The sequence below is a fragment of the Lethenteron reissneri genome, chromosome 2, assembly GCF_015708825.2.
Source record: "Lethenteron reissneri isolate LAM-NWPU_2019-01 chromosome 2, ASM1570882v1, whole genome shotgun sequence".
Lineage (NCBI taxonomy): Eukaryota > Metazoa > Chordata > Hyperoartia > Petromyzontiformes > Petromyzontidae > Lethenteron > Lethenteron reissneri.
The window spans coordinates 9,681,348-9,695,354 of record NC_083780.1 but is presented as its reverse complement, the minus strand read 5'-3'; the positions used below and the strand labels follow the sequence as shown (position 1 = coordinate 9,695,354).

Here is a 14,007-nt window from a genome sequence, read left to right as displayed (position 1 = left end):
CCTTTTTCTCTCGTTGGTACTCTCTCGTTTGTATTTCCGTTCATATTGTCTGGTTCCGCCTTAATTCACTGTATTATCCCAAAGTAACAATAAAAAAATGTATACATGTAATTTACAACCCTTTACCAATCCGTTGCTAGATGAAGACCCGTCCATGCCGTATGTACATAACTTTGCTCCGTATTTCAGACCGAAACAGCAAGATTTTTCCACAAATCTGATGCTGTCGCCTGATGATGCTAGTTGTAATTACTGGCGAAACGTGCTACTCGAATTGTAAATGTTGTGGACTTACTCTCCAACACACCGGTGTGATGTACTCGTAACGAATTGGCATAAAGGTGTCAGTTTTTGTACCAGTTGAAAGGGTAAAAACCTATTACTATATTTTTCCCACTGGTAAAGGAGGTCTCATAGTGGCATGTTTTGTTAACGTGACAAACCTTGGTAATTCGCTGTGTCGGGTGGTGGCGGGTTTAACGACACATCTATATTTACGCGATCTAACCCCAAAAAAACTCTTATGGATAATATTGGTCGTGAAAGCCTACGTGTTAAAGTGATATTGCACTTCTCTCGCACCGTACGTAGCCAACCGTGCTATTCGGAGGTGCGCGTCATGGTGGGGGAGGGTATCTCTGTTGGTCATGGGGGTTATTTGACCATACTTCACCACGCCAGTCAGTACAGATTGGTTGAATGGGGGGCCCAGAATCAGTTCAGATAGCATTGACCACTGTTGGCTGTAGCTGAGGATCAAACTCGCACATTGTGCTATGAATGCCAACCTGGACACAGTGTTCAAGTTACTATCCTGCCACTCCCCGGCTTATCGTAAAGATGTGTTTGAAGTTAAATTTCTATAATGCCAAAAAATATGCAGACGTTCTCATTACATGACAGTTAAATTCACCGGTCACACCTTACTGATGAGACGGAGAGAAGTTGAATCGGGTCGACAGTTTGCCTGCTTTAAAAAATATATATATACTGCTGGATAACATTGATGCAGAGGATGCTGTACCGGCCGATGCGCATATCTGTTGCCTGTGTGTGAAATATGATATATATAACGGATGTTGTTGAGTGCTTTACAAAAAAAAACCACCATGAAATAAGTTTATCAAGTTGGGAAAACAAACTGTTATTTTTGTTTACTTTATTTCACAACGATATAAACGTCGACGTAAACAATCATTTATCCATGTCCGTCACATTTTGTACTGTTTCTGAAACGGGGGCTGGCGGGGGGCGGATGGGGTGAGAAAATGTAACTATAAAACGCATTTTAGGATAAGGAAGGTGGCTGGATGAGTCAGAGGTCAGATGCTGTTAGCTGGAACCACTGAGAACCTGGGTTCGAATCCGGGTTCCAGGCACCCCGTGACTAATTCGTACTCTCAGGCGTGGCACGTCGGTCATCTCAACCCGGTCGGCAAAATGACTGATGGGAAAAATAACCGCCTCGCGTTAAATTTGTATCCGCACCAAAATCGACTAAATTGCTGCTCTGTGAATTTAAAATATCGGTCTGACTCAGGCAGGAGGGTTGCACTGCTCTGTGAGAGTCCGGAATGGATATACTTCGTCTTGTGCCATGGCACCGATAGCACAATCGGGATGAAACTGGGGAAAAGCAAATTCTAATTTTTTTAAATAAAGCACTCAACGGCAGAGGTCGCAACCGGGTACCCGATACCCGTACCCTACCCGATACCCGTACCCGGCTGGGTACGGGTAGCCGTTTGCGACCCTGGTGCGGCCGGGTACGGGTAGGCCGTGAGTCACTGGTGAGTAACCGTTTGTCACTCATTTCGGGTAGGGTACGGGTAGGGAACGGGTACCCGTACCCGGCCGGGTACGGGTAGCCGTTTGCGACCCTGGTGCGGCCGGGTACGGGTAGGCCGTGAGTCACTGGTGAGTAACCGTTTGTCACTCATTTCGGGTAGGGTACGGGTAGGGAACGGGTACCCGTACCCGGCCGGGTACGGGTAGCCGTTTGCGACCCTGGTGCGGCCGGGTACTGGTAGGCCGTGACTCACTGGTGAGTAACCGTTTGTCACTCATTTCGGGTAGGGTACGGGTAGGGAACGGCTACCCGTACCCGGCCGGGTACCTATTTGCGACCCTGGTGCGGCCGGGTACGGGTAAGGAATCAAAACCCGTTTGCGATCTCTGCTCAACGGTGAACATCAGCAAAGCAGAACCACATCTGTGAAAAAGAGCTTCATACTCTTAGGTTTTTTCGGTAAAGTCACGTAGGTAAAAATAAATAATAAAAATAATAGAAATAAAATAATAAATCACGACGTTTCGGAGGCAACACAAGTCTCCGTCATCAGGTGGGACCGTCACAGCGTGATTTATTTTATTTCTATTTTTATTATTATTATTTTTTACCTACGTGACTTTACCGAAAAAACCTAAGAGTATGAATCCTTGCAGTCACGAAAGCTTCAAATCTCGTAAAAAAGAGCTTCATAGCTCATCGGATTTCCCCAGCATACATACACACTCTGATTCTAAAGATTCTGAAATGATGGATGAGAAATCGAACTGATCAAGTAAAACACCACAGCATCGAGTCGTTAAGATTCAGAGACTTCAAATATGTATTTTATTTCTAACATCACCTGATACATGAAGAAATATGTTCGTCGCAAACAGGATTTCAAATTGAGCCTGTGCTATTTGGTGCCCATTTAGAAGTGTGAGCCTGGGCAGGGCACGTCGCTACGAGAGACGTCGCAACTAATGAGGGAGCGACAGCCACAGGTCGCAAACGGGTTTTGATTCCTTACCCGTACCCCAGAGGTCGCAACCGGGTACCCGATACCCGTACCCTACCCAATACCCAGCTACCCGTACCCGGCCGGGTACGGGTACGGGTAGCTGTTTGCGACCCTGGTGCGGCCGGGTACGGGTAAGGAATCAAAACCCGTTTGCGACCTCTGCCGTACCCGTACCCGGCCGCACCAGGGTCGCAATCGGGTACCCGTACCCTACCCGATACCCGGCTACCCATACCTGGCCGGGTAGGGTACGGGTACGGGTACCCGATTGCGACCTCTGGGATGAAGCCATGTTGCAGGCGCGGGTAGGTTGATTCTAGAAACTTGAATTGTGAGAAGAGACAAGACGTTGGGAAATGAGTGACAAACGGTTACTCACCAGTGACTCACGGCCTACCCGTACCCGGCCGCACCAGGATCGCAAACGGGTACCCGTACCCAGCCGGGTACGGGTAGCCGGGTATCGGGTAGAGTATGGGTATCGGGTACCCGATTGCGACCTCTGGCGACAGCCAAGGGAGGGAACACGTCCAAGAGGTGATGAGATGTTAACTACCTCGCCTGGTATACAGGAGGTCGTGGGTTCAATCCCGAGCCTGACACTCGTATATTTGGAGTTTATGGTGTCTCTCTCTCTCTCTGTGTGGCCACGTGGATTTTTCTCTGGGTTCTGCGGGTTTTCCCTCCGCATTTAGAATCGACGTGCGTTATTGAATATTTGGCTACTGCTATACATTCCTACGTGATAAGCCACTTCGTTGAGCTATCATTTGTGGCCAGGTCGCTTCTGATAAAGAGCTACATAGCTCAGTGGGCCTTTATCTGGTAACATTTAAAATAGTTTCTTGTTTAGTTTTTAGTATACTGGCGCCAGGTGTACCGTTGCTTGGTGAATTGGTACATCGCGTCGCCGTCATAGATGGCAAAGGATTGGTAAGACCTTCATCCAACAGTCGGTAGGTCATAGCTTATGATGATGATTATGATGGAGTCCTCTACAAACTATACAAATTAATTACGATCATTCGTTGCCTTGTTGAGGAAATTTAAGTCGGTGTGTCGTGCTCTGGGCGCAAATATTTTGCAACTCAGCATCATCTTGAACGCGTTGCGGAAGTGCAGATTGAAGAACGCGTACAGCAGCGGGTTGAAAGCGGAGCTGATGTAACCGGCCCAGAGGGCCACCCTGTATGCAGACATCGTGTTCTTGACGGCCATGGACGACAGGACGATGAGGTAGTACGGGAGCCACGAAAGGAGGAAGAAGAATATGATGACCCCTAGAGTTTTCGTGGCGTTGTGCTCCCGTTTGATCACCTGGCGCGTCGTCTCTTCCACCTTGCAGGCCACCGATCTGATCTTCCTCATCTGATTGCGCGCGATCCTGTAGATTTTTGCGTAGACGCACACGATGACCAGGAGAGAGGCGAAGTAGGGACAGTAGCCGACGACGAACATGATGCCCATGTGCACGTAGAAGAGGCAGTTGTCCGCGCAGGATTTCCTCGCAACCGTCTGCTCCGAAAGCGCGGGGCTCAAGCTGAGCAGGATGGGCGACGAGAAGACGGCCGAGCCGAGCCAGCAGAAGCCAATGATCGCGGCCAACGATCTGCTGGTCATCCTGGTCGCGTAGTGCATTGGATCGCTGACGGCCACGTACCTTTGGAGCGCGATGCTGCCTAGGTGGAGCATGGAGCAGTTGGTGAGCATGTAGTCGACGAAGAAGTGCACATTGCAGAACATGTCGCCGTAGAACCAGCAGTTGAACATTTCCTTGGTCATGGCCATCGGCATGATGATCAGGCCGATGAGGAAGTCGGTGACGGCCAAGGACAGCGCGAGGACGTTGGTGGACGTCTGGAGCTGCTTGAAGAAGGCGATGGTGCTCATGATGAGCAGGTTGCCCAGGACAGTGGCCACCACGAAAAAGGAGATGATGGCCAGGCTTGCGGAGAGAGCGGGCAGGGACATGGTGGGACCCGTACAGTTGAAGGCGTCCAAGTAGTGGATGCAACCAGCGCTGGCGTGCGTGTCCGTGAGGTTGGCCATGCCGCGTGATGTTAAAGGAGAGGGCTTTGACAAAGTTGCGTGGGTGGGGGGGGGGTCACAAAAGGCTGTTAAGTCGTCTGGCGATAGTGGTCCAGGGGCACGGGTTCACGGATGATATCGGTCTGCTGGTGGTGGTCTTGTGCCCTCTCCGTGACAGACATTAATTTTGTAAATACATCAAAAGTGCACGAAATTTTCTTTGAAACTGTAATTGTAGTTTTTCGAATCCGCAACCTTCCACCCGTTCGACACAGTGGGGGTGGCAGGCGACTTAGGGTTATTCTGGAGTGATGTCTGAAGTGTTGTTAAAATTGTAAGTGATTGCCTAATCGTTAATGGGGGTATTGTAAATGGTTGATTAGCGTGAGTTGAACGACGTGCTTGGAATTTCCCGTGGTGAAGGCTCTAACCCCCGAGCGAGTCTGGTTTCGAGAGGTTTCGCCTTCCACACGCAATTGACCTCTTCAGTCACGGAGAAGCATCGGAAGCCCAATTTGGTGTTAATTAAAATAAAAATTGGTTTACCGCATGATTGTTCAACGCCCTCTTAAACTCTACGTAGTCGAGCAATGATGGGTTCTGTCTGGGATAACATTTGTCGTCGTCGATCTGCCAATAGAAAGTAGAAATCAGCGTCAAATGAATCGATCGTCGCTTCCGATTAGCACGTTTGGTTACATACGGTGCGAAAGAAGTTCGGCATACATCAGCAGCAGCAGAAGCGACCTATCAGCTTCTGGATGAAAGTCTCAGTGGAAACTGATGTAGTTCAACCTCGCAAACGAAGACATTAATAAATAAAAAAAATTATGATAGGCACAAATGCATTGAGATTGCACGCACGCGAATGATACCCATCGGGGGCGGAGACGACACAGCCCAAGAGCCAGGACCGTCGACCTGCTCCGCCGTGAATTTATTCGAACAATAAAATACTTCCAGACAAAATGGTGAAAGTAATTCGCCGTCCTCGAATGGTTGATGACAATGCCAAGGCACTCTTCCTCCTCCCTCACAGCTTAAATAGACGCTCCAAGCCTAGGACGTGTCATTCAGACTCTGTCTTATCGACAAACATGTTCTTCACCTGAGGACGGCTGCTTGCGTTGTGGCCGAAACGTCGTGAGAATTATTTAATGTTTTATTTTTATTATTTTATTACTTCCCTTCTACGTGACTTTACCGAAAGAACCAAGAAGATGAATACCTGCAGTCATGAAAGCTTTAAATCGAAATTTAAATCGAAATTTAATGTCATTCTAATAAACACTGGTGATCATCGACAGCAGCAATGGTTCTTCACCTTTACTGCAGCCTTTTCACCCCTTTTGGTTCTCAATCGTAAAACATTTAATGTTAAATACAGAGGGGTTTGATGAAACGAAGTGAGTTGTACTGACGTGCCCGTGTTTAATTTGTGTTTTCGATTATTTACCTTCTAAAAACATCTGGCCACGTCTCGCACCCCCCCAGAAAGGGCATCTCGCACCCCTAGGGGGTGCGTGCACCCCAGGTTAAGAACCACTGGTATCGTGTAGTGTATAGTAGTGTATTGTGTAGTTTATTGATAGCGTAGTTTATTGTATAGCGTAGTGTATAGTAGTGTCGTGTATAGAAGTGTATTGTATAGTGTAGTATATAGTGTAATGTATAGTAGTGTAGTGTATAGTGTAGTTTATTGTATAGCGTAGTGTATAGTGTCGTGTATAGTAGTGTATAGTGTAGTTTATTATATAGTGTCGTGTATAGTAGCGTAGTGTATAGTGTAGTTTATTGTATAGCGTAGTGTATAGTGTCGTGTATAGTAGTGTATAGTGTAGTTTATTATATAGTGTCGTGTATAGTAGTGTAGTGTATAGTGTAGTTTATTGTATAGCGTAGTGTATAGTGTCGTGTATAGTAGTGTATAGTGTAGTTTATTATATAGTGTCGTGTATAGTAGCGTAGTGTATAGTGTAGTTTATTGTATAGCGTAGTGTATAATGGTGTAGTGTTTATTGTAGTTTATTGTATAGCGTAGTGTATAGTGTAGTGTATAGTGCAGTGTATAGAAGTGTAGTGTATAGTGTAGTGCAGTGGTTCTTAACCTTTACTGCAGCCTTGCACCCATTTGGTTCTCAGCTAATAAAACATGTACAATGTTAATAACTACAGAGGGGTTTGATGAAACAAAGTAGTTATACTTATGTGCCCGTGCTTAATTTGTGTTTTCGATTATTTCTAAAATAAAAAATCTGGCTACTTATCGCACACCCAGAAAGGGCATCTCGCACCGCAGGTGAAGAACCACTGCTCTACAGGAAATTATTGAATGCGTCAGCAAATGAAGACACATTGTTTTGTGCATAGGCACAGTTAACAAAAAAAGTCCCCAACACATTAGCTAAACAGACAACACCGTGGCCTTCGAAATAAATGAGGGTGTAAGAGGACGACGTTTCGGGCAATGGCTCTTCCCCCCCCCCCCCCACAGCACACAAATAAGTGAACCGCGAATAAGAAGACCGCAAAGTGGGTGGGCCGAAGATGAAGACACGCGAAACAACTGTCAAGGACGAAAACAACAACAACAACAACAATTATAAACAACTCGTTATATGAACAAATACTCTTTCTTGATTTGAAGCTTTCGTGACTGCCGTAATCCATGCTCTTTGGTTCTTTCGGTAAAGTCACGTGGGTAGAAAAATTAAACAAAATAAAAATAATAAATCACGACGTTTCGATCGCAACACAAGCGGTCGTCCTCGGGCGGAAAAATATAATCTAGCAGTTCCACGGCGGAAAAAATAATCAAGCAGTTCTACTAATCCAGCAAATCCACTGCGGAAAAAATAATCAAGCAGTTCTACTGCTGGATTATTTTTTCTGCCCGAGGACGACCGCTTGTGTTGCGATCAAAACGTCGTGATATATTACTTTTATTTTTTTCACTATGAGACCTCCTTTACCAGTGGCAAAATATAGTAGTAGGTTTTTACCCTTTAAACTGGTACAAATATCATGATCAGAGTTTATTTTTGTTTGCATTTTGACTGCTTGTGTTGTGGTTATTGCAAACATGATGCCTTGTATAAAGGTGTCAGTTTTTGTACCAGTTTAAAGGGTAAAAACCTACTACTACTTTTATTTTGTTTAATATGTTTCTACCTACGTGACTTTACCGAAAGAACCAAAGAGTATACATCCTCTTTAGCAAACGATGCACCGGGGTTGAACGAGACCACAACTCGGGGCAACGCCGATGGAGCTCGCTGACAGATCTCCGTCTGGTCTCCCCATTGGCCCTCCGTCACGATCTGTGCTTCTCACGCACGCCACGAGCAGTTCTAAATAATAAACCCTGGGAAACTCCATAAGGTGAGGGGCCATCGTTGCTTGATCCACACTCGCTGGCCCCAGCGGGTCAAGTTCAAGTTTCACGTATTAGGTATAGCCCTGTGAGCCATTCGGCTCTTGAATCGGGTGCAACCGCAACAAAAAAAAAACAAGGGGCCCCCCCCCCAAGACTCGTAGCTTTGGCCACCAGATAATATAATTTCATGTTGTAGAGCGTAATTCATGCAATTTCATCCCAAAATTGCGCACGCCTAATTAGCCCAAGTCCCTTACGCAGATGATAGAAAAAAAAACAGCACACCACTGCTTAGCAAATCAAAAGGCAAAAAAATGAAGAAATAAATAACGAGATAAAAAACATTGACGTAACTAGAAAAGTGATCATCGCAGATGGAGGGGGGGGGGGGCACGCACACTGCCCCCCCCCCCCCCCCCCGTGCCAGTGATGCTCCTGGTCATATCTCGGACGTTGAGTGACTTTACTTCTCAGCGCAGTGACGGCCAAACTGTGAGAGCTCTCCAGGCTGGTCCAGATGTTCAGTGACTGCTAATATTCTATGGTTAAATTTCGATTTAAAGCTTTCGTGACTGGCAGGGATTCATCTTCTTGGTTCTTTCGGTAAAGTCACGTAGAAGGAAAATAATAAAATAATAAAAATACAACATAATAAAATACAATTCTGTGGTTCTTTCGGTAAAGTGACGTAGATGAGAAAAAATAACAAATAATCAAAATAAAGTTAATATTATTTATTCTTATTTTTTATATAACGTGACTTTACCGAAAGAAGCATAGAATATGAATTCCTGCAGTCACGAAAGTTTTAAGTCAAAATTTGACCGCTAATATTTTTTTACAAATTTGCATATTCAATTATGTTTTACATAAAACTTTTTTTGCGTGTAAATTGAGAGTTAAGTGTGGGTCACAAGACATCGGGACCAGCACGTACAACGCATCTCCCGTGGAGTGCAACGCTAAAGCCCATGAAAAGCCCATCGTGTGGCCTATACTTATGATTACTACACAAAGGTCCCCCGTGTAGCCTTAACAGACTGTTGGGGCAAGTGCTGTTAGCGAGCACCTCGTAGAGGCCGGCGCTGTGGCACACGAGGGGGTGCGAGGGTGGACAACACCACGCCCGGCCGCCTTTGTCTCCCCCACTGCCGAAGCTTATCACGCCGCAACGGGTGCTCGTTTAAGGCTGAGTCGACCTAGGGGAGGCCCGTGGTCGGTTCCGAATGTCGGTGGTGGCCGTGAGCGGGAATCGAACTCGGGTCGCAGGCTTCAGTGGTGACCAGCGGCGCTCACCAACTGCGCCACCGCTCCCAAGATGAACACTAACACTATGTAAGGAATGTAACACGACGTTTGTTCCTGGGTAGTAAGTGTTATTGCCTAATTGCTTATGCCTCAAAAGTACAGAGAATGGCTATTGTTCCCCATAAACTTTGCTTCTGTGACCAGGACTTTATGTGCAGGAATGACACAAATGCACACCACGTTTTCTCATTGAAAATAGGTACATTTAAAAATGTCACTGTCCTGGTCACAAAAGCAAAGTGTGTGGGGAATAATAGCCATTTTCTGTACTTTTGAGGCATAAGCAATTAGAAAATAACATACTCTTAGGGTTTTTTCGGTAAAATCACGTAGGAATAAATAAAATAAAAATAAAAAATAATTATAGAAATAAAATAATAAATCACGACATTTCGGAGGCACAGAAAAATAACTGTAGTGACTACAGTTATTTTGCTGTGCCTTTTTACACCTGATGAAGGAAGCTTGTGTTGCCTCCGAAACGTCGTGATTTAGTATTTTGTATGAATTTATCTATTTATTTATTTTACCTACGTGCCTTTACCGAAAAAAACCTAAGAGTATGAATCCTTTCAGTCACGAAAGCTTCAAATCTAGAATAGAAAATAACACTACCCAGGACCAAAACATTTTTTTGCTACACAGTGTTATTCATTATTATAATGCATTATAATCGCACGCAGCAAGTTGACTTTTTGTAACTCACCTTATAACGAGGGCAATGCGTCAACAAGCATTGCTTATGTGTTGGGATTTCATTTTTAATTTGGAGCGAGACAACTGCGTGAAGGAGGCGATTGAAGTCTGCTAATTTACTTCTTGGTTCATTCGTTAAAGTCACGTCGAAAAAAAATATCTGCTAATTTACTTAGTCACTCGATGCGCGTGCGTTGTATTACACAACAACACAACTCGAAACAAGACACTGTAACCGCTTTACAAATTCCGTGCAAACCAATTGACGCGTGAGTGTAATCATAAATTATTCACATCCTTATAACGTACCGTTATTATTAGTCAATTTCCAGAATTGAATTTTTTTTTAACAAAGGCGATGCAGACCCCTGTGAGTAATTGCAGAGTCGCACGATTTGAAGTCCGCAACGCCGAGTGGCATCTTCAACATTTTTATACTCTAGCTCACGCCCACGTTTGGCGGTGGTGGGGGTGGGAGATAGTTGTCTTGAGAGTTGAAATGTTGATTTTTAAAAAAACACGTGTCGCCATCGTCGCTAAGGGCTCCCCGAGGTGTCAAGACGAGAGGTGACGACACTTTCCTCTTCGTCTCTGGGTGACCAGCCCCCCCACCCCACCGCCGCCACCCCTAGGGTGCGTAAGCGACTTTGAAGTTTGTTACCACGGTGCCACGAGTCCCACCAACCCACCCACAATGACTCCGTGCATAGCGCCACACTCACCAACCACAAGGACACCGTGTAGCCTGCAAACAGACTGCTGGGGCAAGTGCCGTCAGCGAGTAGCAGGCATTGATGCGTGGCCTGGCACTGTGGCGCACGAGGGGGTGGGTGGGCCAGCACTCGCTGCCCCGACCGCCTTTGTCTCCCCAGTGGCGATGTTTACAAAGAACCCCCATATAGCCATAACAGACTGTCGGGGCAAGTGCTGTTAGCGAGCTCTTTGTGAAGGGCAGCACGGCACACCAGGTTATGTAGGTGGCCCACACCACGCCCAGCCGCCTTTGTCTCCCCAGTGGCGATGTTTACAAAGACCCCCCGTATAGCCATAACAGACTGTCGGGGCAAGTTTCTGTTCGCGAGCTCCTCGTGAAGGGTGGCACGGCACACCAGGTGATGTAGGTGGCCAACATCACGCCCGGCCGCCTTTGTCTCCCCACTGGCGATGTTCACACGTCGCACCCAGGGTACCCATTTTGAGGCCGAGTCGACGTAGTGGGAGGACCAGGATCGGTTCAGATCACCGTCACTGGTGTTGGCCGTGAGCGGGAATCGAACTCGGGTGGGCGGGTTCGTAGCGCGGCGTAGCGCTCACCACTACGCTACACAAGGGCGAAGATTCCCCGTATAGCCAACATCGCCTGTCGGCCCAAGTAATTGCTACCCATGCGCACAAAGGCAAAGATCCCCCGTGTAGCCGTAACGGACTTTTGAGCCAAGTGCTGTTAGCGAGCTTCTAATTGCTACCCATGCGCGCAAAGACAAAGATCCCCCGTGTAGCCGCAACGGACTTTTGAGCCAAGTGCTGTTAGCGAGCTTCTAATTGCTACCCATGCGCGCAAAGACAAAGATCCCCCGTGTAGCCGCAACGGACTTTTGAGCCAAGTCATGTTGGCAAGCATCTAATTGCTATCCGCACGTACACACATCTAAACACACGCGCGCACGCACGCCCTGTCACGAGATGCCCCCCCCCCCGCCCCCCCCCCCATGGTTTGATGTCCTCGGGGTGTTCCACCAATTAGCCGTGATGCGCCTGCTTCACGCCTACAGCAAGGCCCCCCCCCTAAGTGCCCCCCCCCCTAGGAGCTCTGGGGGGCCTCGTGTGAACACCCGTCCAACACCCGCTCGTCACGCAGAGCTTAACTTTTTAACTGCATCAACAGCCGTCCACAGCGCACAGATCGAGCGGCCAGAGAGGTCAAAGTGATCGGCGAATAAGAAGACCGCAGAGTAGGCGGGGTCGAAGATAAAGGACACGCGAAACAACCGTCGAGCACGAAAATAACAACAACAGCAGCAACAACAACAACAATAAAACAACTCAGTTGTATGAGTACATTCGCTTTCACAAAAATGCACCGGGGTTGAACGAGAGCACAACTCGGGGAACGCCGATGGAGCGTCCTTTCACCGCCTCGACGTGCACACATTCACACATTCACACACAGAACACGCCTCGACGTGCACACATTCACACACACATGTAATAAGGTCGTGGAAGCGACTTCTGGAATCCGGTCTTTATTTGTCTTTCGTTCACAACACTCCTATCTTACTCCTTCACGCTGCTGACAGCCAGCGTGAGAGGGATAGAGAGAGAGAGACACGCGCGGCCACGTGGCAGCTTGGACCACGTGGCAGCCTGGACCCCACTCCAGCGTGGCCTCACCCTCCGTTCGTTCCAGATCTGACCACGTGTTGTTCGTCTCCACCCCTTTTAATACCCGGGTCACGTGGTACCTTTCCACCAATCCTGGTTAACCTCTATGGAATCTTCTCGACTCCATCGTATGCTCCCAGGACCACGCCCCTGACTCGTCCCCCCATTGGCTGTGGCTAAAGCCAGCAGAACCAATCATCTACTTGCAGCTGTCACCTTCCCATTACGTCTGGGCCACGCCCCTAGACTTCTCCCCATTGGCTATGGGCCAGGACCGGCAGAGCCAATCATCGTAACGAGGTGTGATCCATCAGCAACCCGGATATATCCTCACATTACACATGACACGCCTGGACATGCACACATTCACATACAAAACACGCCTCGACGTGCACACATTCACACACAAAACAACAAAGATCCCCTCCCCGTGTAGCCTGCAACATACTGTTGGGGCAAGTGCGGTTAGCGAGTAACACCTATGAAGGCCGGAACGGCACACGAGGGAGTGGGCGGTCAGCACCACGCCCAACCGCCATTGTCTCCCCAGTGGCGATGTTTAACTGCACACCGCACCAGGTACTCATTTGAGGCTGAGTCGACGTAGTTGGAGGCCCAGAACCTATTCAGATAATAATCGTCGCTGGTGTTAGCTGTGAGCGTGAATGGAACTCGGGTCGCCAGGTTCGTAGCGTAGCTCTAACACGCGCGCACACACGCACGCCACACGCACACCACACGCACACCACACGCACACCACACAACAACAACCGCCATTCGCCACTAAGTGGCGGTGACGTCACCACGATGCTTGTGCCAGGCCATGTGCACCTTGAGGCCACGTGAGGCGTCGAACGCCCGCTGGCAGGAGGTCACGCGGCTGAACCAGGTGCCACACCACACGCACACATCACACCGCACGCACACACCACACCACACGCATACCACACCACACACCACACACACTACACCACACGCACACACGCACACATCACACCACACACACCACACACCACACACACCACACCACACGCACACACCACACGCACACCACACCGACATAGGCGCCAGATCGCTACCACGGCTGCTGTCCTTACGACCAACGCCGTAAATGGATCCGTGTGGGTGGATGGATCGATGGATGGATGGATCAATGGTGAATGATCTGCGATCCCCACTCATTCCTTTTTCCTTGTCTAAATACGCACCATTCCGCAACTCTTCGCTGATATTCGCGCAATATGTATATAGTATATATGGTATATTATATAACAATACCATTAAACAACGTTCCATGTTTCGGGTTTCCTGGCTGGCTGCTGTCTGGGCGTGTCTACAACCCCAAGGATGACTAATGGCCGCTGCAGGTGGTGGCCACCAATACTAGCTGGGTAACTGGGGGTTTCCGTTGTAACAAATAAACGT

At 47.9% G+C, this 14,007-nt stretch overlaps 1 protein-coding gene across 1 annotated transcript; it reads right to left on the bottom strand.

Annotated features, from left to right (window-relative positions):
• Positions 1-3,803: 3,803 nt before the first annotated feature.
• On the bottom strand, positions 3,804-4,858 carry LOC133343549 (trace amine-associated receptor 7b-like). The gene has a single exon (XM_061553231.1). It carries the CDS (start codon positions 4,839-4,841, stop codon positions 3,804-3,806), a length of 1,038 nt encoding a protein of 345 aa, XP_061409215.1. The 5' UTR covers positions 4,842-4,858.
• Between the last annotated feature and the right edge of the window lie 9,149 nt (positions 4,859-14,007).